General features: G+C 56.6%; 3 protein-coding genes across 7 annotated transcripts in view; all 3 read right to left on the bottom strand.

Moving 5' to 3' along the window:
* The window catches only part of LOC490972 (transmembrane protein C17orf113), a 53291-nt gene extending 48459 nt beyond the window's left edge, over positions 1 to 4832 (bottom strand). The window contains exon 1 of the mRNA XM_038547319.1: positions 4776 to 4832. The gene's annotated coding sequence lies outside the window, so the exon portion shown is untranslated. The remainder of the gene's footprint in view (positions 1 to 4775) is intronic.
* Positions 4833 to 6546: 1714 nt separating this feature from the next.
* Positions 6547 to 14967, bottom strand: DHX58 (DExH-box helicase 58). Of its 3 annotated transcripts, none has more exons than XM_038547306.1 (13): positions 14815 to 14967; positions 14490 to 14724; positions 14064 to 14265; positions 13514 to 13704; positions 12664 to 12780; positions 11935 to 12061; positions 11588 to 11779; positions 10483 to 10736; positions 9821 to 9970; positions 9574 to 9735; positions 8739 to 8929; positions 7585 to 7681; positions 6547 to 7284 (listed from the first exon to the last, which is right to left on the bottom strand). In XM_038547306.1, the coding sequence occupies exons 2-13, from the start codon at positions 14655 to 14657 to the stop codon at positions 6757 to 6759; spliced, it is 2379 nt and encodes a 792-aa protein (XP_038403234.1). In that variant the 5' UTR covers positions 14658 to 14724; positions 14815 to 14967; the 3' UTR covers positions 6547 to 6756. The 3 variants fall into 3 exon arrangements, with proteins under 3 accessions (XP_038403234.1, XP_038403235.1, XP_038403233.1); XM_038547307.1 differs by having other exon boundaries at positions 14490 to 14658; positions 14815 to 14964; XM_038547305.1 differs by having other exon boundaries at positions 14490 to 14942.
* Positions 14968 to 15401: 434 nt separating this feature from the next.
* KAT2A (lysine acetyltransferase 2A) lies at positions 15402 to 24028 on the bottom strand. 3 transcript variants are annotated; one of them, XM_038547302.1, is made up of 18 exons: positions 22774 to 24020; positions 22511 to 22634; positions 22029 to 22174; positions 21828 to 21917; positions 21364 to 21545; positions 21051 to 21242; positions 20098 to 20204; positions 19802 to 19912; positions 19574 to 19713; positions 19276 to 19484; positions 18954 to 19080; positions 17739 to 17849; positions 17148 to 17291; positions 16750 to 16864; positions 16622 to 16658; positions 16479 to 16542; positions 16260 to 16344; positions 15402 to 16110 (listed from the first exon to the last, which is right to left on the bottom strand). In XM_038547302.1, the coding sequence occupies exons 1-18, from the start codon at positions 23308 to 23310 to the stop codon at positions 15917 to 15919; spliced, it is 2715 nt and encodes a 904-aa protein (XP_038403230.1). In that variant the 5' UTR covers positions 23311 to 24020; the 3' UTR covers positions 15402 to 15916. The 3 variants fall into 3 exon arrangements, with proteins under 3 accessions (XP_038403230.1, XP_038403231.1, XP_038403232.1); XM_038547303.1 differs by having other exon boundaries at positions 19574 to 19710; positions 22774 to 24019; XM_038547304.1 differs by lacking the exons at positions 15402 to 16110; positions 16260 to 16344; positions 16479 to 16542; positions 16622 to 16658 and having other exon boundaries at positions 16832 to 16974; positions 22774 to 24028.
* Positions 24029 to 24158: the final 130 nt, after the last annotated feature.

Here is a 24158-nt window from a genome sequence, read left to right as displayed (position 1 = left end):
TGGTTTGGAGCAGGAAGCTTGGGCCTGGGGTGGGTGCTCTGCGCTTGGCTGCTTCGAGGAAAGGGAAAGTGTCAAGTCAGGCCCACTCTGATCACTGCCTCTTCTGAGGGAGACTCCAAGTCCCCAATACCCTTTCTTTGGCTCAGGGTCAATCAGATGAATCAGACAGACAAGGGGCTCTCGTCCTTGTTGCTCTGGACCTCCAGCCCTGCTCCCAGGCTATGACCCTGGGCCTTGTGGCTGAAGAAGAAGAAGTCTGGAGCCAAATCCCCCAAGTTCAGAAGTTCTCAGCAGAGGAACCGGGGGAGGCAGGCTGGCATCTGTCCTCTCCAGAACCTGATATTCCTCCTCCCCTCTTTTGCCTGGGAGGGGAGCGGCCCAGAAGTGAGGGCAGCACCACACCCCATGCTCTGTCCTTCTACACATGCAGAGACATTTGACTGTTCTGTTCCGGGGGGACACCTCCCGAGAGTATGAGAGAGTTCGGAGAGACACACATGCAGACTTAGTGGCAGAGATGGAGAGAGGTAAATACAGGAAGACAAACTCATAAGATGCCACACAATCAGGAGGCATAGAGCTGAGAAATAAGGAGAGAGACTGTATGTGTGGGGAAGTGTATGTGCGTATGCATGTGTGTGTGTGTACACATGCATGTGTGTGTGTGTGTGTGTGTGTGTGTGTGTGAGACAGAGATTGAAGGGCAGAGACACACAGAGGAAAAGAAAGAGGGGCACCTGGGTGGCTCAGTGGTTGAGCGTCTGCCTTCGGCTCAGGTCATGATCCCGGGGTCCTGAGATCGAGTCCCACATCGGGCTCCCTGCATGGAGCCTGCTTCTCCCTCTGCTTATGTCTCTGCCTCTCTCTGTGTGTCTCTCATGAATAGATAAATAAAATCTTCAAGAAAAAAAAGAGAGACTTAGAGAGGGACAGAGATGCTCCTCCAAAGAAAAGGAAAGGGAGAGAAAGACCAAAAAAGAGATGGCTTTTCTCTCCCCAGAGACTGGGAGAGAGGAGGGACGGATGGAAATGACAGGCATCAGAGCAGGGGAAGGCCCAAGCAGGGGACACAGGGACAGGCAGGCTGAGAGACTCAGGGCCTAGGGACACTCAGGACAGACTTGGAGGTGGGGGATGGAGGAGCTGAATGTCAATGCAATAGGGTTTGCAGGGAGTCCCGGGAGGGCACTGCTGCCGTCTTCTATCCCCTACACGAAGCACTGTAGGCGTCTGGCCCCCAGCCACCCTCAAGTCAGCCAACCCTTGGCCACTGAAGCTGGCAGGTCACCCAAGGTGAATGAAAAGTCACCGATCGGGGAGGGTGTGACTGTGGCTGCAGTGGAAGCCCTCGGGTGGCCCAGGTGCCCGTGTCAGCCTGGGCCAGTAGGGGCTCCATACCTAGAGATTGCACTTGGAGCCGGGTGTAGGGGGTGCAACTGTACACAGCGCCATCTGCGAGTTCACGTAGTGGGCATGTGTGCCGGGCTGCGCGAGGGTGTCTGAGTGTGAGTGTGGCTGTGTCCAGTTCCATCAAGTATACTTCCCGGCGCCAATGAGGCCAAGGCGGCAGGTTTCATCCTCAAAGAGCCCAATCGGAGTCAATGAGCGTCAGAGATGGCCACAAAGAGCCCATGCGTCTCTCTCCTCTGAACAGACGGTATGCCCAGGTGCCACAGGGCACTCAACGGTAGTTGAGACCAGTGTGCCATTCATGCCCACCAGGGATGACTCCCACTGTCCGGCCAGCTGGTCCCCACACTCCTCTCCAGCCAAAGCCCCAGATCCAGACTTATGGGAGGACCCACGTTAGGGACGCACAGCCCCTTCCTGGCTGCGGTGCCTCTCTCTCTGAGAAGGGCAGCGGGAGGGGTGGTGGGGGGGTGCATCCCTGAGCACCCCCAGTCTTGTATCCCTCCCCCTCTGCTGCTGCAGCTCCGCTGAGCTCCTGAGGCCCAGAGAGAGCCCACACCCTCCCCGTGCTCAGGAGCCAAAGCAACTCTCTCCTCTCATCCATTCCCTGTTCCCTCGTAAGCGTCACAGGACATTTGAAAAAACTGTCCCAATTTTGGGGTGGAGAATGAGGTTAGCGAGCCCAAGCGGGGACTGCTCATCAGTGACAGCTGACAGTCTTCATTTCACCTTGAAGCTCCTTCCTGGTCTAGGTGGGCGTGTCCTAAACCCAGTTTTACTGTGGGGGGAGGGGGTTGCTACTTTCCTGGGGGACACAGAGGGTAGGAAGGGAATTCACCGAATAGCAGTTTCAATACGGGTGCGGCCAGGCTCACCCCAAACACTTGTAGGGCTGAGGGCAAGAGAATAAGTGGGGGCCCACATATACATGTCTAAATATTTAATAGCTAAATAAAAGGTAGAAACCGAGCCAACAAACTCTTAATTAAAATATGTTCTACTGTCCTGTCTTGACAAGGACACTCTCATAACAACCTGGAAGACCACATTCCGATTTAGATCTCTCTGCCTCCCGGGAGTTTTTTGGGAGAATGATGCTGTGCAGGGAGAGCTCCTTTCTGCCCCAGAAGGGACTCAGGTGCACGCATGTGGGTGGGTGCCCAGCTTCACATCCTGGTTCCGCCCTCATGCCTTGCAAACAACTGCCCCTTAGCCATTATCAGGTGCCCTCAGCTTTAGGGGTGCACACACCAGTGGCAGAGCCTGCACTGGGGATAGGTCCAGGGTAGAGGCTTGCATGGGCTACCAGCAAGCAGGTGACCATCTGGGCAGGGACCCCCCCCAAGCCACAGGTCTGGGGAATGTGATCTTGAAGGAGATGTACAGGCTCATTCCCTGAGCCTCTCACTCCACAGGGAGCGGGAGGGCCAGAGGAGGATGTGAGTGGAGCCCTTGAAGTCACTCAGGGTGGACACGGGCACTTCCTCCCCTGCCCAGGTTTAAGGGTGCTTACTGGATTCAGCCTTCCCCAGCAGCCTCCAGAGCTCAGGCCAGCAGCTGAAGCTATCTTTCCATTGGAGGGCAGCTTGGGCCACCCCCACCCCCCAAACAGGATTTTCAGTCACTTGTATTATTTACCTTCCTGGAAAAATTTAGTGCGGCTTGATACCAACTTTGGATTTCTGGAGGTGGGGAAGGGCAGGGAGGTGATGACAACGGGGCTTTTTTTTTTTTTTTTTTTTTCATTTGGGTCTCTAAGTCACTCTGTTCCCTTGAGGCAAAGCCCCTGGCTCCTGCTGCCACTGGCCCCTCCCCCATTGGGGCCCCCTCTTCACCCTGGAGACAAAAAAATAGGGCGAGGAAAAGAGGAGGAGAGGGGCCCTGGGCAGCCCAGCCAGGTCCAGCTGAGATCCAGGACCAGCACGGGGCCGGGGCTGGTGGTGGTGGTGAAGGGTGGTGCTCTCTCTGGCCAAGTTAAAAAAAAACCTTCCACCCCCCCTCAGCCCCCCCCCCCCCCCCCCCCCCCCGCAGATCGGCTTTGCTGTCCTACACGCGAGGGGACACTTATACTTGTTGAGCTCTCAGCAGGCGCCAGACACTCTGCTAAGTGCGCTCCATTCGTATTCTCATATAATCCTTGCAGCCACCCTATGAGGTGGGTTCTATTATTATTATCCCCATTTTACAGGTGGAGAAGCAAACTCAAAGAGGTTAAGTATCTTGTCCAAGGTCACACGGTGGGTGCAGGTGATAGAACTCAAGTCTAACTGACCTCAACAACCCCACTTTTTCCACTATAGCACTCTGCCTCCCAGAAGCAAGAAGTGAGCACAGAAGCAGAAGGGATGAAGGTCATATACGAAAAAGAACTTTCTGACAATGAGAGTTTGGGTGGTGAGAGGAGACAACTGAATGGGGAAACTAGACATACACAGGAAGCCTGTGTTGGATCTCTATCTGTCCCTGGGCTTGTGATGGCCTCTGGAAGGTCTGTGGGGTCCTGGCTGGATCCAGACCTCCCTTTTATCTACAGTCTGGAATCCTCTGCTCTACCCCAGTCCAGCACCAATGCCCAAAGTCTGACTCTCCCTTGTGGCTCTGAGCACAACATCTGAGCTGTCAGCCTTGGACCTCTTCTTCCAGGAAGCCTACCCTGAGTACTAGGAGGCAGGACTCCTTTCCTACAACCCAAATCCCAATACAGAGGGTACAAATGCACCCTGTTTCTGCAATAAGGCTCTCTTCGGTGATCACCTTCTCCACCTGGCTCTGGAACATGAACACAGAAAGTAACTAGGCAGTCCCCAGGCTCTCTGGGCTCCCCAGACCATCTGGACGATCCCTTGCTCCCTCAATCCCCCTCACCCATGCACATCTGTACCCAGGTGTAACAAATGATGCGGATGCCCTGGGCTTACTGGAAAACACAGGTCCCAGCTCAGCTAAGCACTCTTACCTCATTTACCCACAGGACAGAAGCTGATTGAGTCACTCCGTCACTCCCTAAGGGCGGGGAGAGGATGCTGCACTTGGAGGGTCCTTACCCAGAGCACTGTAGTCACTACCCTCACCCTGCTCTCCTCCAGAAAGCTGCGTGCCTAATGCCCGGCCCTGTCCCTCCTCACCCCTCAGAGCCCACCCCGGCATCAGGGATAACCAGCCAGGAGCCTCTAAACTTCTCCAGAGTTTAGTTCCACCCTTTAGATGCCCAGCGTCCGTGCGCAGAGCCAAAGGGTTGTCCTCATTGTCCCTTGGGGGTCCCCCACTTTTGAGACCAGGGAAGAGGACAGGTGGAGGGGGCTGCCTTGATCTCCCGCCCCTGCCCTCGAGTCCTCAGCGTGGACCAGCCCGCGTCGCTGACTTACCTGCAGGGCAGAGACGGAGCCCGCCGCGGCCACCTGCTCTCGCTGCGCTCGGGAGCGCAGGGATCCGGGCTGGCCGGGGAGGGGGCGGGCCCGGGAGGGGCGGGGCGGGGCCCGGAGGGGCGGGGCCTGGGAGGGGGAGCCGCGGCCGAGCCCCGCCCCGAGTCGCGGTCGGGGCGGGTGGGCGGGTTCGTTCAGGTGTGCAGAAAGCTAGGAGAGCTTCTGGGCCACCAAGGAGGGTCTGGAGCTCTGGCTTACTGAGAACTGAAAAGGTAGGATGCCTGCGTCCCGAGGACCCCCTGAAGCCCCCTGCTTCGGGCAGCCTAGCCCACGTGGCTCCACGTGAAGACCCTTCATCAGAAGAAGCAAGCCTGGGAACCTCTCCTGGCCTGAGTTCCCCCTTCCATCCTAGCTCAAGAAAGTTCTCCCAGCCTGGTAAGGTGGGTGCGAGATAGGTCACCCCCTCTAAAGTCAGGGCCTCCCATCCAGGGGTCAGCTATGCAGGGGTTCAGACCACTGAGGGGACCACTAGATGCCCCGGTCTTTATCCTCAACCCATCTCTCCCTGCGACACTATCCCCTGCCCCCAATGCCAGCTTGGGGCCCCTCAGCTGTCATCATTTAGCCCTGGAATGACAGGCGTCCAGACTCCGTGCGTTCAGCCGCATTCAAGGCCACTGAGCTTAGCACCCCTGGGCCCCTGCCCCCCTCCCTCTGCCCCCAGTCGCTAATTTTATTGACCTGTAAAAGGCACGTTGCTGGCAGGGGAGATAACTGAAGGTGAAATGGGGAGTGGATGGGCAAAAGACCGGCCGCAGGGGGCAGAGATGTGACAGCAGAAAGAAGGGTGACTCCTGGCACCAAGGCTGAGGGACACCGGAGATTAGGAGGACGACAGGCCCCGGGAAAGGGGTGCTCTCTGGGGCAATGGAGGCCAGAGACTGGAACTGGAATTTCAGCCTCAACCAGACAAGAGACAGGAGAAAGGAGGTACTGGGGACAAGAGTACCTTGTTTCTTTGTCTACCCCCTTAGGCAGGACCAAGGATGTAGCAGGAGGGAAGGGGGTTAGATGGCGTGAAGGACTGCCATCCTGCTCTCAAATCTCTGCCCTAGCCCCCTCCCTTTCTCTTGAAGGTGACTCCTGCCTGCTGGGCCTCTTACTACAGAAATAGCCCTTTCCCTGAAGAATCAACCTAGATCTTGCCTTTCTCTTCTTTCTTGTTAAAATGAGAACAGAAAATTTAGGCCTTTACAACTTCCCCCACTCCCATGCCTACCTGAGCACCATCCCTCAAGTCCTGGATCTCAGCCTCTCCCAACCCAGGGAGGTGATCTGGGGAATTAGGGGAAGCTGGAAGGGGTACTGCTGGGGTTGGAGCTTCTCTAATGAGATGGCGGGGGGGCTGGGGGACCTCACACTGAGTGGCTCTCAAATTTAGACTTGTGATGCTCTCTCCAAATAAGGTTACATGGTAGCCATAAAGAGGCGTGGTTAAAAAAAACCCAAACTTTTAACCTTAAAAAATATACCACAAAGCAGGTCAGGGGAGGGGTAAGAGGAGGGGAGGGGTTACTTGGGAACAGGGAAACTTGTGAGTAATGGCTATGCTTGTTATCTTGATTGTAGAAGATAGGCTAAAATTTATCAAATTGTACACTATAGGTATGTACAGTGTATTTCATGTCACTTATACCTCAACAGATTTTTAAAAATACTACACATTTTTTTAAAGATTTTATTTATTCATGAGAGACACAGAGAGAGAGGCAGATACATAGGTAGAAGGAGAAGCAGGCTCCCTGCAGGAACCCGATGTGGGACTCAATGCCAGGACCCCGGGATCATGATCTGATCCCAATGCACACACTCAACCGCTGAGCCACCCAGGCGCCCCACCATACCTTCTCTCTACCAATTTTCCACTATATTCAATTTATGAGGAGCCTCAAAAAACAGAAGTGGCCTTATTAAGGAAGGAATGTCAAGGGGTCAAGGGAAATTTGGTAGTTGCTAGTAGAGTGTGGCCAGCATCCTGCCTCAGTTTCCCTCCCAATACCCCCCACCGCCCACCTCCATCTAGTGTCTTTGAATGTCTGTGGTATGAGGGGAGCTCTGGGGCTAAGCTGTGGCCCTCAGAGGTGCTTCCGCAGCATGACAGTCTGAGCCAGCCTGGACGCCCTGGTTTCCTCTGTGGCTGGTCAGCATGGTGCCCCAACTGGTGACTCAGGCAGGAGGGACTTGGCCCCCCCCCCCCAAGGTGGTGGCTGCTGTGGATTGTCCCGCCCCCTGCAGCCTGAGGTGGGCACTGCAGTGATGAGGTGCTCAGTCCAGGGAGAGGTTCCGCCAGGTTCTGGGCACAGTGCTGCAGGTAGTCGAAGTCAGGCACGGGGAAGGGCACACGGGACCACTTCTTGGCCTGGACTCTCCCTCGGGGTGTCTCTAGAAGCATGCTGCGGACTTTGAGTGCCGGCAGCTTCACTGACTTGTAGATCATCTGCAGGCCCCAGGCCTAAGAGTGGAGCAGAGATGGCTGGGTTTGGGTCACTGTCCTCAGACTGGGCTTCTCACCTCAAGTTGGGGGATCCGTGAATGCTTGGCTTGTGTCTCCCACCTCAGAGCTGTCTCCCCAGTCACACTGTGGGCTCTCTAAGACAGCAGTTAGACCTCTCTCCTCCAACCGGGGGCTCCTGGAGGTAGAGCTGCTTTCCCTATCCCAGTGAGGGTGCCCTGATGGCAGAAGGCTGGGCCTCCTCTCTCAGACTGAGGACTTCTGAAGACTGGAGTTAAGAGCCATGGCCCCAACACTTACCTCCCCACAGTTCCTGCAGTGAATGGTACCCCCAGGCCTCCAGTCCTTGAAGGTTCTGTCAATGACCACCGGCCCCCGGGAGACATTGTAGTAGATCCTGGAGAGGAATGGGGGTGGCCACAGTCCTCATGACCCTGCCACCCTTGATCTCACACGCTCCAGCTTGCTGGGCTTCCACTTGGGCCTTGGGCTCTTCTGCCTGCTGAGAGGCACTGAGAGAGACTTCCCAGAGCCAGGAGATCCTGCCTCCAATGAGCTCTGCCTGTGCGGCCTCACTGCGTGTCCTCTGCCCATGTTCGGGCCTCAGCACGACCCATCCGGATGGTTCCAATGGTCCCCTGGCAGATCTCCCAGCTCCACCCTTCCATCCCATCCCATCCTCACTCCCAACCCACACCATCCTTCTGCCAACTGCCAGGGTGATCTTCTAAAACTGTAAATCTGACCTTGACATTCCCTGGCTCAGAATCCACCCAAGACTACTCACTGCCTGTGAGACAAGGGCTAGATTTGGGGCCTGACCTCTTTGGCTCTCCAAAGGCTAGCCTGTCTTCTTCAGAATCTCTTCCTTCATGGTCTTTCCCATGCAAGCCAACCAGGAGCAGTGCTGACACCTCAGGCCACCTTCCAGCCTGATCCGTCCTGCAAGACCTAACTGAAAAGCTGCCTCCTTGAAGGAGAGGACCTGTGTGCAGATCCTCGGCATCGTGGCCTGGCACACAGTGGCTCCCTGATAAATAATGAATGGATGGAGGGAGGGAAGATGGGAAAAGGTTACCCTCTAGGGCACAGAGGAAGAGAGGATGGCTTCAGAGTAGGTGAGACCCAGAGGGGTGGGGGTGGGGCAGGGAGCCCAGTTGAGGCCTCTCAGCATCTGGTGTCCTGAAATCCAGCTCTTGCTCAACCACACAGTGGCTGCGGGAGCCTGGACAAGTCATTTCGCCTCTCTGAGCCTCTGTTTGCTCACCTGCAAAATGGGATAGTGATAAAACCTGTCTAACCAGACTCCTGAAGATACTGACTCAATGTTTGTCAAAATGCTATTTAAGCTCCCAAACCCTTAGAGCACTGTCTGGATGGAAGGAGTTCTCTGTCCCTCATCACAACCCTCCTTCCCTCCCTCTAATCTTGCCAGCCCCTTCCCCTGGGCTCACGAGAAGTTGGGGTTCACATTGACGTGGTGAGCGCCCTCCACCTTCCGCAGGTCACTCCCGTGGCCCACAGCCACCATGCAGTTGACACAGAGGAGCTGCACCTGCTCGGCCAGGAACTGCTGCCGCTGGTTGTCCCGCTGGGCTGCCTGGACTGCCCTCTTGACCAGGGCTGCCTGCTGCAGATCTCGGATCTGGAGTCAGAGGGGACACTGGGCAAAGCTGGGGCCTCCAAGGCTGACCCCAAGAATGCTCTTCAGGGTCAAAGGGCTTCCAAAGACCTCAGATCATTAAGACCCAGAAGGGACTTTGCTCAACCCTCCCTGGAGCTTTTAGGAGAACTTTTAACTATGGGGAGAAAAATAATATGGAGCAAGGGGAATGATGGGAGCAGAGTAAACTTTGTTGTCGAATCTTTGCCTCTTCTTTGGAGGATTTTGTGCAAAGCTGCTTCTTTGAATCTAACATGTGGCATCACTAATAATTATGCTGGAGTAACAGGAGTAAACGGGACTGTCCTGGGTGAGGCCTCAGGGGGAAGGGTTAAGTCCTGGTTCTGGGCTTATTTTGCATAGGTGTCAGAAGGACTCTAAGGCAGCCCTCACAGATACACAAAGTATTTGGTGATGAGGAATTAAAAGCTCTGGACAAGCCCTGTTCCCAAGGCATTTTGGGAGCCACTGTCTTCCTAGACAGACTCACCCTTAGCTCCTACCCTTCCCTCCATTCAAACCTTCCCAGGTGGGCCAGGTTAGCACCCAGAGAAAGGGGGAGCAGGGGTGTGTGTACAGCCAGAGAACTTCCAGGCAGAGTGTCCTCAGACCCCCTGCCCACAGACCTTGGCCTGGTACTCAGCCTGGTCCATCTTCTGCACAGCAGCCACGGCCCGCTCCATCAAAGTCTCCAGCACCTCGTTTATCAGCTCCCGTCGTAGCTCCCGACTGCCTTGGGTTGCCACAAATGAGTATATGCTCCGACCAGCCCGGGCCCGGCCCCTTGCCTGAGAAAGGAGACAGGAAGGGATCTGAGTGGGCCCGGGGTTCCACAGGCTCTCTGAGGCTGTTGGCGGCACAGGATTTACGCACCTGGACCATGGAGATCTCGTTGGACAGGAGCCCGTAACGTACCACCACATTGCACTGGGGGATGTCCAGCCCCTCTTCTGCCACACTTGTGGCCACCAGGAGGTTCAGAGTGCCAACCCGGAACTTTCGGATCACTTCTTGCTGGTCTCTCTGGGGTGGGAGAGGAGAAAGAGGATGGTACGCCAATTGGGTAACCTGTCCTCCAGTCAGCCCAGCCTCACCCCGTTCAATGAGTTTGGCCTCTTTTGTTCCTTTTCCTAGGGAGTCTGAGTTGCTACTGCTACCCCCAGGACCTTGCCCATCTTGCCAGGTGACCATCTAACCCCCCATATATCCCCTATGGACTTCCACCCGTCTACTCAGGAGGTCTCAGGACCTATTCTTCTCCAGAAAGGGGCCCTGGACATCTGATCCTCTGTCCTGAAAACATCACTCACCTCTTTCCCTGAAGATCCCCCAAGCTTCAGCCTCTCTGCCCCCCAAGGACCCCCATCTTGGGAAGACCTTCAGGACTGGCAAGCTCAGTGTCCACCTCTCTCCCCCTAAGTTCTCTGTCCTCTGCCTGGGGAAAATCAGTCCCCCATAGCTCTGTGAAGACTCTGTCCCCACCCCTTCTCCCCTAGGAACACCCCCAGTCCCGGCTTCTTTCCCCAAGCCCACACCTGGGTCATATGGGTGTTTTGGCTACTATTTCCAGCCCCAATCAGCAGGTCAGCCCTAATGTCCACTGTCTGCAGGCCTGGCTGCTGCTGGAGCCAGAGTAGGAGGGAGTGAGTGCTCTGGCGGGTCTGGGTGAAGATGATGCCCCTGGGGCTGTCGGAATGCCCAAACTGCTCCCGCAGGATCTGTTCTAGCATCTCCAGTTTTGGGTTCTCTGGGGTCTGTGTTGCCAGGTGGGCCAGCTCATTCTTGTAATCTGCCAGAAAAACCCAAAACAGAGGCACAGGATTCAGGCCTGGAGACAGGCAGGGCATGCATGGGAGAGGGTGTAGCTCACAGGGACAGGATTGCTGGAGCAGAGGGAGCCAGAGGTTCTCTGCTCCTAATTCCCCCTGAAGGTGCACCAGGAGAATGTTCAAGGACATGCTGTGCCCACCCAACCAGCCTTACACCAGGGGCCTACAGCACAAAATCTGGAGACATACCTCTGACCTCTGCTACCCAGGATTAACTCAGCCTTAGGTCTCTTCAGAAAGATCCTTGCCTCACCCCTCAGCCTTGCTGAGGCCTCTTGCCTTAAATGTCACTCTCTAGGGGCAACTGAGCCTGGGTGGCTCAGTTGGTTAAGCATCTGCCTTCAGCTCAGGTCATGATCCCAGGGGCCTGGGATGGAGCCCTGCTCAGTGGGGAGCCTACTTCTCCCTCTCCCTCTGCTGCTCCCCCTGCTTGGGCTCTCTCACTATCTCTCTGTACAATAAAATAAAATAAAATAAATATAAAAAAAATAAAATAATTATAAAATAAAATAATAAAATAAAATCATAAATGTCACTCTCTGATCACCTCACTTTCCCAGGTTAAAGGTACCACACACCCCAGACTTTGAAGGGACAGTCTCCCAACTAAATGGCTTTTAAAACATCTTTGTCAATAGCATGAGTTAGTTTTCGTATCTATGCAAACCTTAACAAGTGAGGGCATATGGCTTTGTCCTATCCATGGTCTTGACTCATGGTTAGAAAAATAGGGCCCCATGACCCTCGCTGGCACCTTTCTAATCTGCGTTGGTGCCTGTGCCCAGTCCTGTCCAGTTCCCACGAGCCTCACCATCGAACAGTGCCAGCAGCCAGCGCTCAGCCTGCAGGACCTGGGTCTTCGTGGCGCGCTCCCTGTCGTAGAAATCTCCCAGCGACTTCAGGGCGTCCACAGCGCGGACCGTGTCGTGGATGAGCAGCGCATCATTGTAGCGCCGCAGGTGAAGAGCGTATACCCGGCGCTGCTGGAGTCCGGCCTGGGCCGCTGCGGATGGACGGCCGATTGGTGCAGGGCACAGGGTCTGAGCGGCCACGTTCCCCCAGCCTCCACCTGCCCAGACTCCTCCCGGGCCCCAGGCTGAGCTCCGCCCCCAAAGGCTCCTACCAAACAGGTCCCAGCCCAAGCCTTGCCCCTCTCACCATCCTGGCTCAGCTCCACCACCTGCTGCTCATAAGTCTGTGTCCCAAAGTCGCGGTTTAACGCGGGCATCTCCAGGCGGTTGTGGATTCGGTCCATGAGCTTCTTCAGCATGTCCCCAAATGGGTCCTGGATGGAAAGAAGGCATGAAGAGATTCCCATACACACGGGGGTGGGGGGCCGTGAGCACCCAGTGGGGGTGCTGCTCTCTGCCTGAAGTTTCTCTGTTCCTGCTGCCATATCGGTGGGAGCTCCAGAGAGGAGCCTGCTGGGATGTGAATGAGTCCTAGGTGGAGGCTGGGGTCAGGTTCCTGCATAGGGCTCCTGCTCTGCCTCTACCTCCTATGTACCCTTGACCTCTGGCCTGCACAGAGCAATGTCTAAGTCCTTGTGCACCTGTCACAGCAGGCACCAGACAGTGTCTACACGGCAGAAGAGCTTCTGCACAAAGTGCCTGAGGGTTATGGTTTGCAAGGCACTCTACAGGGTGCCGTGGGTTTCCACAGATGCCCATGGGGGCATTGGAGCCAAGCCATACAGCAGGCTGTGAGCATGGGCTGTAACTTCCCAATTTCACAGAAGGGAAAAACAGAGGCTCAGATAAATAAGCAAGTTACCCAAAGTCACAGAGCTACTAGGGGGTGGAGTCAGGATTCAACCCCAGATGACCTACTTTTACCCCCAGACCCCACACACCCCCCTTCTCCCCCCCGCCCCGGCCTTCCACTCACCTGGCTGCGCCTATGGCAGAGACTGTACTGTTTGCATGGCTGAGCACTGTGTTCCTGCAGCTGGGGGCGATGGTTCTCCGGTGACATGATGTGCCACGTGTCCAGGTTGGCACAGAGCTGAGGCAAGAGAGAGGGGTTCACTGGAATGGGGGAGTCCCGTGAGGACAGTGGGCAGAACTTTGGGATAGGATAGGTCCCAACTGCCATAGAGCAGGGCCATCAGGAGTGGGGATTCATTTAGTCAATGTTTGTTGCTCACCATCTCTGTGCCCCAGTAGGTACTAGGGATACAGAGGGTCTTATTTTGGAGTTGGGGAGGCAGATGATAAACCAGTCAAGAATAACAGAATGGGAGGCTTTCAGACTGTGTTAACGAGCTTTGAGGAGAATAAAATTGGATGACACGACAAGAGTGCAAAAGGGAGTGATCAGGGAAGACTCTGAGGAGGTGACATTTAAGCTGTTCCCTGAATAACAAGCAGGAGCCAGACAGGTCAAGTGCAGGGGGAAGGGCATTCAAGGCAAAAGGAATGGTGAGCGCAAAGGTCCCGAGAAGGCCCTAACATGCTCGAGGTTCAGAGAGGCAGCTGGTAGAGTAGGAGTGAGGGGAGGGTGTGGGAAATGAGGTTGGAGAGGTAGACAGGGCGGGGTAGGATGGAACTCTGTAAGCGACAGTAGAGCGCGTGGGTTTATCCTAAGTGCAATAAGAAGCCACTGGCAGCTGGAGTGTAAGTGATGAAAGGGCCCAGACGGTGCCTGGGAAGGCCTGGGGAGGGCTGCTGGGCATGGGGCGGGGCGGGGCAGGGCAGGGAGGACTCTGGTGGGGCAGGGTCTCAGGGGCCAAGCTGACCTGTAGGATGTGGTCAATTGCTCCATCGAGCGTGGAGGCCCCGCCAGTGCCCGGGGAGGCTGTGAGACCCAGCACCTGGGGCAGCGGCCGTGTCCTCTGGAGTTTATGCTCTAGGTACCGGCTCAGGATGAGGTTGTAGACAGTGTCTTTGTGCGTGTGGTGACACTCATCCACCACGAGCAGGGAGAAGGCTGGGGGTACATGGGGCAAGGCCGTGACCCACATTTGCAAAGCCCTTCTTCCCCACAGGTCATCTCTCTCCTTCCTCCTTTTACAGCTTGCAGCCAGGCTCCAGATAGCATCCTGGGCTGGGGTGACTGACCCCCATTTTACAGATTAGTCAACTGAGGCTCAGCGGTAGTGGTTGGGGGGACTTGCCCAAGATCCTGTAGCCAGGCCTACTTCTAGTAGGCTGTATGCCAGGGTCTGGAGAACGGGGAACCCCGCACTCCCACAAAATGTCCCAACAGCTTTACTAGGAAAGGTGTCCTGGGGTTGGCAGGTAGGGTGCCTCAGGTGCATACTCTTTCCCCTGGCTCACAGCCCTCACCATTGAGCTCCACGTGCTCCTCCTCCTCCGGGCTGGTCAGCGCCATCTGTAGCAGCTCAGCTGTGCAGATGATCAGGTCATGGCTCCTGGCCAGGTGGCCAAAGCCAGCTCGTGGCCCCATGTCCCCACTCAGGGTTATAATGGCCCAGCGTTTGCCCAGCATGCGGCTGAACTCCTCACAATGCTGGGTCACCAGGTGCACCTGGGGATGGAGAATGAGGTGGGAGAGGAAGTTGGATTGGGGCAAGGGGGATGGGGAGGAGGCAACGTGACCCCCCTCCCTCATCCAGGACTTGGCTGGGCGCAGGAATGGGAGGAAAAGGTGAGTAAACTTTAGAGAAGGCCACAGCAGCCCTGGCGTTCTGGAGGGTCTTGTGAGACACCTGAGGAGTTGAGACCCCACCGAGGGAAGTGTGGGCTACTCACCCTGTTGACCAGTACAACCACCTTGGCTTGGTCCACAGTCTCTAGATGCCTCTTGGCCACATAAGCAGCAGCCCGGGTTTTCCCAGCTCCAGTGGGCAGCCACACGATGATATTCTTGCCCTCCAGGGCAGGCATGATCACCTCCCACTGGTAGGGTCGCAGCTCCATTCTGACAATGGAAAGAGAGTCAGACTCCTGGCCGGCCCAGTCTGGTTCAGAGACTTCCCCAACACATCTGAGGGGGGTGAGGAAGAGGACTGAAGGGATCTATCAGGAACCCGATCCGGCCAAGACAGTAGTGGGAGCAACACAAACTACACCTGACCTTTGCCCCGTGGGTTCTTATCTGCAACACCTGCCTAGGTGCTGAGGCACTGAGGTGCTGAGGGTGGCCGCTCAGCTTAGCCCTGGTGCCTGGTGTTACCGGGCTGGGGCTATGCCGAGAAACAGAAACTGAAACTGAGGGAGGAGCCAGCACCGGCAGAATTCCTCCTTAATCTCCCTTCCCCTTCCCCACCCCTCCCACTCCCCCTCCCCCAGAAAAGCTGCTGGAAAGCACCCTCTCATTCCTCCTGGGTCCTGCTGGCCCCTCCTCCAAGAGCAGAGTCTGCCCAGGCGGGCCACCCCACCTCCACTCCTTTTGAGCCAGCTGTAACCACGTCCACCCAGGTCAAGGCTGCCAGGTGGAAACTGGGGTCCCTGCAGCCCCGACACCTGAACCAGGAACAGCTGAGAGTAGGGAGAAGCAGGTGCTGCAGTTGGGCAGGTGCCATCACCCCAGCGGTGCGGGAGGCTGGGTGAGAAGGATGGTCCCATCTGATGTTTAATAGGCTCCAGTGTTGTAGGAGGTGGGGGCAGAAACAGGGTCAACCTGTTAAGGTTGGGGGCCCTACCAAAAAGGCCAACAATCACACAGAGAAATAAAAAGAACTTTATTGTTCCCTCTGAGGGATTAATGCCAGGAAATGAGTGGTCCCCAGGGCCCCCACCCCTGGGGGACAGACAGTGCAGGGTGAGGCATGACCCCCCAGTCCCAGCTGAACTTTCAAATGCTGAAGCCCCTTCCCTCAAGCTAAAATTGGCAGTCCCAACCCTTGAGGAAATAGTGGGACAGGCCAGGCCCAGGACTCCAAGACTCCATGGCTCTATGGGGACAGGGCTGGAGGCCACCACGGCCCCAGGAAGGCTGTGCCTCTAGCCACCAGTCACTTTAGAGAGGCGGAGCCCCAGACCCAGGAGATCCCCCCCCAAGGTCAGATACAAGGAAAAGTGGGACAGAGCTGCAGGTGTCCAGAAGGGGCTGCAGGGCCGAGGGCTGGAGTGTCTCAGGCTGAGATGAACCCAGGCACCAGGGGCACCCCCTCGAGATTGGATCAGAACCCGATGTAGAGACATTCCAGGTCAAGGCTGTGGTCCAAAGCCAGAGACTACTTGTCAATGAGCCCACCCTCCTTGAGCTTGAAGTAGAAGAATTTCTCCAGGGCGCTGGCGCAGCGGCAGTACTCGCTGTCTGGGGGGTTGTACTCGCGGCAGTTGGCAATGACACGCTGCAGGTCAGCCACAAAGAGCTTGCGGGTGACATAGTAGCGGCTGCGTAGTCGCTCTGTCATGGTCTTCAGGTCTAGGGCAACAGGAGACAAGGACATGGTTTTAAGAGGCTGAGGAGAGCAAGGTGACCACCAGAGGGGGTGCTGTGGGGCCTGATGAAGGCAGGAGCAGGAGTATGGGAGGTGGAAGTGGAAGGAAGGGGTGGAAATGGAGTGTCCTCACCAATAGGGAAGCGGATGACCTCATAGTAGTCAGGGGCCTCCGACTTCTTCACAGGCTCCATGAAGGGCCAGGCACTGGGGTGTGACTGGAGAGGAAAGCCAAGCTGGAGTCAGGCCCACTGTGACCAAGCCCAGCTGTGAGTACCACCCACCCCAGAAGGGGTTGTAAGGCCACAGTCGCTGGTGCAGGTACCCCCAGAGGGGAACCTGGTCTCCCCACCTTGATCTGGGCCAGCAAGTTTTTGAGGGTTGTGTAGAGCTGGTCTGGATCCTTCAGCTCCTTCCTGGGGCGAGAGACACCATGTCTGAGGCCCTTGGTCCTTTTGCCTTCCCCAACACCCTCTCCCTCCATACAACACTTACCCCTTCTCCTTCCCCAGTGGCTTCCAGCCTGTCTCTCCTGCAAAGCGGGGAGTGGGGAGAGCATCCCTAAGAATCTGAGAACACATTCTGAGCAAGGGGCCCCCTCCCCCACCAAGACCCCTGCTCACGAATGCCGGGGACACTCTCCACAGGGATCTGCCTCACACCCTCCTTGAAGCAGCTGAGCCCGGGGTAGACCTTTCGGATCTGGGCCTGTTTGCGCTCAATCAGCTTCTTGATGATCTGAGGGAAGGCAGGGTCTGAGGGGCCAACTCCAGCCCCAGCGGCAACCCTCGCTGGGCCAGGGTCAGAGGCCCTGCTGCTGAGTCCAGGCGCCTCATCTCCTAACTTCCCTGGGAGGCAAAGCAAGAACCAAGATCCTGGCCCACGCCCACCTCACACATGTGCGTACGTGTGGTACACATCCACACGTGTGTGCTCACCCCCAAGGTGTACAAGAAAAGCCCCCAGGTTGTGTGCATGCAAGCATGCGTGTGTACACAGACACACACAGACACACACACACCTCCTTCTGCTTTTTGATGATATGGGACAGCTCCGTGTAGGGAATCCGGGGATTCAGCTCACACTCCATCAATGTTGCGCCCTCATAGTCCTTAATGTAACCCAGGTAGCGGCTCTTGGGCACCTTGATGTCCTTGGAGAAGCCCTACGGAGTGGACAGTTATGACCCAATCCATCAGCAAGGCTTTTCCAACTTGGATAATCCTCCTCCCAGGAACCCCCCGAGGGGCTGTGCATGCTGTGTCCCCTCTCCCCGGTTCCTGGATCACCTTCTGTGGTAGCTGATACAATGCTCTGTGCTGTGTGGGCTCAATTAATCTGCCCCTGGAAAGGCTCCAGGTCAGCTGCTCCGCCCAAATCATCCTCCAGAGCCTCCCAGCTCTACCAGCCTGCCCTCCCACTCTATAGGTGCCTACTTGTCACAGGGGCGGCAGCAGGAGGCAGGCAGATGGGCATGGGAGACCTCTCCATTGGCGCCAGATGGCACAGGGAACAAACACCAAGGGGCTCCCACCCCAGCCACACCAGTGGGCTAGACCGAGTGACCCTGAGCCCCGGGCAGCAGGCAAGTGTGGGCTGAGGTGCGGGTCACCTGCTTTTTGAAGTAGCCAATGGCGTACTCGTCGGCATAGGTGAGGAAGTAGAGAATGTTGTGTTTGATGTGATACTCCTTCAAGTGGTTCATCAGATGAGTCCCGTAGCCCTGTGGGGAAGGGGAGCAGGGCTTAGCAGGGCAGCCTAGAGCAGAGAGTGGACTGCACAGGAGAGACGGACAGCTGGGGATCTGGGATCCAGAGGAGGAAAAGCAACTGGCAGAGGAAGGGGAATTTATGGGGAAGCAGTGAAGGATGCTGGCGTTGCTCAGCGCTTACTCTGAGCCAGGCGTTTTGCTAGGTACTTTACAGGTCACCTCTTAAGTTAATCCACGAGATAAATATTTTTATCTCCGTTATACAGAAAACAAACAAACAAACAAACAAAAAACACAAACACCTGAAACTCAACTATTTTAAGAAATGTCTCCAAGGTCAGTCAGCCAGCCACGGTAAGGCCAGGACTTAAAAACCCAACCAGGAAGTTGCCATCTAGGTGTCACTGGTTCCTAGCTCCCAGGCCTCAGAGTTAGAGCAAAAGGGGAAGTGGCATCACAAGGGCCCTACTCGTTTCAATATCTGAACCCTGAAGAAAGAGTGTCTCCCCCCATATGTCAAGACCGAAGGGGCACCATGCAGATCTGGATTACATAAAACAGGAGAACTGGGGACCCTACCAGTAGGTCTGTTGTGCCAAATCAAGGATGGAACCCACAACTATCCTCCAATGCAAGACCAGTGTAAAAAGTATTACCCCCTCCCTCCCGTATATGTGAATGTTCAGGCGATGAAGGAACTTCAAGTCCATTTAAAAGCATTATTGAGGGGCGTCTGGGTGGTTCAGTCAGTTAAGCATCTGCCTTCCACTCAGGTCATGATCCCAGGGTCCTGGGATTGAGTCCCACCTCGGGCTCCCTGCTTAGCAGGGAGTCTGCTTCTCCTTCTGCCTCTCCTCCTGCTCATGCTCTCTTTCAAAGAAGTAAATAAAATCTCTCAAAAATAAATAAATAAATAAAAGGGTTATCGACTTTGGGACTCCATTTGTCAACAAGTGTTTTCTTAATGCAGTTACCAAAGGACAAGTGCCACCTTGTGGGGCTGGAAGGAACTGCCTGGGCACTAAGAGAAGGGTTAGGGACTGTGGCTCTGACAGTCCCAAACCAGAAGCAGGTGGTGGGTGGTGGGTAGGGGTAAGGCCAGGAGCAGGTACTCACCTTCACTTGCTCATTTGAGGTGACAGCGCAGAAGACAATCTCGGTGAAGCCCTGAGTGGGAAACATGCGGAAGCAGATCCCACCGATGACCCGCCCATCCTTGATTAAGGCCAGAGTCTTGTGCTTCCTGAGGGGAGAGAGGACAAGTCACTGCTGCTACCTGTTCTCCAAGTGCCCCCCAGGTCTCTACAGCCTTAGAGGCCAGGGCCATATTTAGTGCTGGGAGAGGAGAAGCAAGTATTCCCACGGGTTTGGGTGGGGTGGGGGCAGGGGCTGAGGACAGGTGTGGTGCCCCAGGGTCAGGACTCTTCTGCGGACGCACGGGTCAAAGACGAGGCGGGCGATGTACTCCTTAGGCATACGTGGCAGCTGGTGGGAGAAGACATTCTGCAGCCCCACAAGCCAGAGCAACACCCGCCGGTTGGCCTTGGGCGTCAGCGAGTTGCCGATGACGTGGAACTCAATGATGCCTCGGCGCTCCTCCAGACGAGCTGTCTCGTCCCGGGCTGCGTTGGCTGACAGCAGGCTCGTCTGGGCACCAGAGGAGAGGTGGGAAGCTGAGGCCTCAGAGGCTGGTGAGGCCCCCTTCCCCACACTGGTCAGTTAGTCAGGCTGCCCACCTCGGGCCCCAGCATGGCAGCAGGGTCAGTGATGGTGAGCATGACCTCGTTGACCAGCTCCATAGGGATGTCGCCCATTACACGGAGCCGCTTGGCATCCTCCAGGGTCAGGTTCTCCGGAAGCTTCCTCTTCTCACCTGCTGGGAAGGTTGGCAGAGTCTCTGGTAGACAGCAAGAGAAGTCAGGGGAGGGGTAAATGAGGGTCAGAGGTCAGGGGTCAGTACCCACCTGGCATGGGGTCAGCCCCTCCAGAGTCCAGACTCAAGGAGCTATTGCTGCCTCCACCCATGGTAGGACTGAAGATGGGGGTGCTGGGGACAACTGCTGCACTGACCGTAGCTGGGAGTGAGCGAAATTAGGAGTGGGGGGGTCAGAGATGGTGGTGGGTCCCAAAAAGGGACTCCCTGACACACCCTTCTGCATATCCCCACTGCAGCCATCTGCAGTGCCTCTTCCCTAGCAGAGGGCTGAGCTCTGCCAAGAAAGTCAAGCCAGGAGCCTGCAGATCCTGCTGGAGCACATACCCGGCCTGGGCACCAGCTGGGTCCCCTCTGAGGGTGGCATGGTGAAGCCGGACTCCCAGATTGGAGAGTTTGCCCCATATATCTCCTCCTCCAGCATGGACAGGAATCTGTGGGGAGGGTACAGTGTGTCTCGCAACTCTGTCCTCCAACCAAGGCAGCAGCCTGGACCAGACCCAGACTGGAGGCAGGTCAAAAAGACCCTGTTCTCAGGAAACTGGGAGCCAGAGAGTGGAGACAGCTTCAGACTAGGGGGAGACACAGTCCCCTGGTCAAAGGCAGAACAGGACATCCAGGACAGGATCAGAGGCCCAGTTTGCCATGGTGTGCAGCACATGGGGATAGAGTCTGACTGGTGCCATCCTGTGCTATGCGGCCGGGCAGGGCACTAAGTCACCCTGGGCCTCAGTGTGAAACGGAGCTCAGAATCCACCCCCTCCTGCCACCTCACATTCCCACCTCGCAGCAGAAGGGGCCCTGAAAGGCCTGCATTAGTCAGCAAAGGCGTCTCAAACTGGGGAGTGGTGAGCCAAGTTTAAAGTGGGAGAGAGGGCAGCACAACAGAGCAAAATCTTACGGAAAGGACTACAACAGGAGTGGAAATCGGTTTCACCTCAAGCATAAGCTCTGGCTTCTTGGCACCTTGCGGTAGGAAGGATTCTGAGGCTGTGTCCAGGCCCCATGGGAAACAATTAGTCACATCTACCAGGGGCATGGGCAGGGGTAATGTTAGCACTCAGGCCATGTACCTGCCATCCCCAGACTAGCACACGCAAAGGCAAATGCCAGCAAGTTGCATCTGGGCCCCAGACAAGTCTGCCAGGTAGACACCCAGATCCCAGAAGGCTCATGGAGGGGGAGGAGGGACCATTCCAAGAAGCCTTCCTGGAAAAAAGGGGACAACAGGGAGGATGTGAATCTGGAGCAAACTCCTGACAGGCCGGAGTGAGCCTTACTTTGGGAAGTGGGTGAGGATAAGGGTCCTCTTCTCAGGCACCAGCTTGTCCTTCTCCACCCGGAACTTCTCTAGCAGCTGCCGCCGGGTCACAGTGAAGATGGAGCGGAGAAGGCTTCGTCCAAAGATGTGAGTGGTCTCGTAGCGGGGGAGGCTGTCACAGCTCTGGGGTACGTGGCAGTAGCAGAGCCATCTGCGGGCAGAGGGGAGGTAGGATGGAGAATGGAGACACTAAACCCAGGTTGGGCTTACGAGCACAAGCACCCCCACCCCTACCCCCTCCCCCACCCCCCGCTGGCCTTGGCCAGCCCTACCTGGTATAATTGACCTTGTAAGTAGCCACATCCTCAGCCTGAGACCGCTGCCGAAATTGGGCAGGAGTCTCAAGCTTCCAGTAGTTAAGGCAGAGCAGGAACATCTTTGAGAGTTCAAACATCGTCTGCCGCTCCCGAGGAGCCAGGTGACTAAACTTATACTGCACAAAGTTCAGCACACCCTGAGAAGGGGTGGGTAGGGAACAAGACCAGGAAGGAGACGTGAGCGGCCAGCAGGGGTTTCTTATACAAAATCTGGTGCTTCCTGAGGGCAGGCTAAAGCTCCCCTCTCACTCGGGCTCTCTGTGAAGAAAAATTGTGCCCCCTTCCCAGCCCCATGCCCATCTTGAACATCCTCCCTTCTCTGAACCTGTCCCTTGTTCTCAGCTTGAGGAAGATGGGGAACACAGGCTCCTCACTCCTCCAAGATGCCCCCAATTCTCTTACTACCTTCCTCATCCCACCTGCTCAATATTAGGCTTCTCAAATGGGGGACTGCCCAGGGAGCCCTCCACCACTGGCCGGGTCATCTGCAGGATGCATTTCCGCAGGAGCTGGAGGAAGAGGAAGAGGGAGGAGTAGAGGTCAGTGGAGCTCAGAGCTGCAAACTCCCCAGTCCAGCCCCACCTCCTTTGCTCATTCACACTCACTTGGATGAAGCTCACCTTGAAGAGGTAGAAATAGACCTGCTTAGTGTCCGTGTCCTCCTCTTTGTGAACAGACATGAACAGGTTCTCCACGTCTACCACCATACCCAGCAGCCGGTTAATCTCATCTTCTGACACATTCTCCAGGTGGGACACGTGGTCAGCTGCAAGAAGGAAAGGTGGTAGGATTGGAAAGAAAGGATAGATGACGAGAGCTCTCTCTCACTCTTCATCACCAATTTACAACCTTGGTAGCTCCAAACAGCATGACCAGTAGTGAGACTGACTGCTACTATGTCAGCCTTGGGTGGACCCTGTCTATTCCGGGCTGGCAAATTTCCTTTCTCTTCCCTTGGGAGGGATACATGTTCCCAACCCAATCCCTCCTTCGGAGGCATTTTTGGTTCCAAAGATAAAACTCAGTGGCACTTAAATTATCCTGTCCAAGCAGGCCCCAGGACCTGCCCCCGCCCCAGCTCCAAGGGCACTACCTGCCTTACCCAAGGGGTGCTCACAGCTGCGGCACAGCTCGCTCAGGTTGGCAGCTGGCTGCTGCAGGTCCATGCGGGGTGCAGTGGGGGGCTTGGGGTTTTTCCAGCCATTACACTTGCAGGTTTCATTGGCCTGGCGTTAGAAAACTCGGTCAATAGCCCTGTAACCGGGCACGGGGAGCCGATCCCCAGCCACAGATTTGCCCCCATTCCCACCGGAGCCCTGGGATGCCCCAAGCCCCGCCCCTTCTCACCCCAGGCCCCGCCCCCACCTTGCAAGCCGAGAAGACCCCTAGCTTCTCAAGCTTCTTGGCGCGCGGCAGCCCCCGGACTTGCGCCTTCCTCTGGCTGGCGCGCTGCTGCTGGCTCAGGCCAGGTCGAGCCGGATCCCCTCCGCTCCCGGTCCCCCCACTTCCTACCCCGGGACCCCCAGTCCCTGTGCTGCCGGCTGGGGCTGCAACTGGCGCGGGGGCTGGTGCCGGAGTGGGAGCCGGAGTCGGGGCTGAAGCCGGGCTGGGGGCAGGAGTCGGAGGTGGGGCAGGGGCTGGAGACTGAAGGGGACGGGGCTGCGTGGCCGGAGCCGGGGTCGAGGCCTGGGAAGGTTCCGCCATGGCCTCCCCCGCAGCGGAGCGCGGCGCGGCGCTCCTAGCCCTAGGGCCGCATGGGCAACCGGCGCTCGGTGCGCAGGCGTCGCTGCGCCGGAGCATGATGGGAGTTGTAGTCTTCCACGACCGCTCCCTCCGTTTCTGGCTTCCAGACTTTTCTGTCCTGCCTCTTGGCCCCAGACAAGCAAGTGAAGCCTGAGCCATTACCCTAGATTGTCTCCTCCTCACTTCTAATCTCTTTGAAGTCTTATGGGATAGCGAGGATTGCCGTTTTCTTGGGGACTTGGAGGAGCATCTGAGAAAACAGGCTCCTGTTGAGGGGAATCACAGATGCTGCCCGGGGTCGTGTTGGCTTCCGCCCCTCCACCCCCTGTCCCTGTCCCACACGTCTGCGGACACGGAAGTGCAGCCACAGCGGAGATTAAGAAGCAACACTTCCATTTCTTGCCCCGTGGAGGTGGCTACATGGGGGTGCTCTCTGGGGGATAATTCAGTGGTACTCTCTGGTGCGCTTCTTCTATTATGTTATATTTCAGCAATAAAGGATTATCATAAAAGCCGTGAGCGCCTGAAGGCAGGGTTCGCGTCTTCCTTCTGTCCCAGAGCCCAGCCCTCAGGCGGCCACAGTAGACCCAGAGTCTGACGAATGAAGGAAACCAGGAAGTCGCGGTCACCTCCTAAGCCCCGTGTCACAAGACCGTGCGCGGTCAGGATGGAAGACCCTCACGGTCACACCCCCGGGCTCGGTTCAGGGGACAGCCCTTCTTGTCCTCAGGCCTGATTCTGGGAAGGGCAAGAGCCCGGCTCCATCTCGCCTCCGCCCTGCGCTGGTGAGCGCTACAGGGTCGGCTGGTCTGCGCTGGTGGGTCACCGCCCCGGGAGCCAGGATGAGAGCAGCAGTGGCGCGCCAGGGCGGTGACCACCAGGCCTGCGGAGACCGGACTGGCGTAGCAGGCGGCCGCGGAGGAGCGGAGGAGCCAGGCCGCCCCAGGGCCTCTCCCCAGGGCGCGCAGCCGCACCCCCGCCCCCCCCCCCCCCCACGCCGCCGCCGC

The sequence above is a fragment of the Canis lupus genome, chromosome 9 (genome assembly GCF_011100685.1).
Source record: "Canis lupus familiaris isolate Mischka breed German Shepherd chromosome 9, alternate assembly UU_Cfam_GSD_1.0, whole genome shotgun sequence".
NCBI lineage: Eukaryota > Metazoa > Chordata > Mammalia > Carnivora > Canidae > Canis > Canis lupus.
This window is presented reverse-complemented; position numbering and strand designations above follow the sequence as displayed.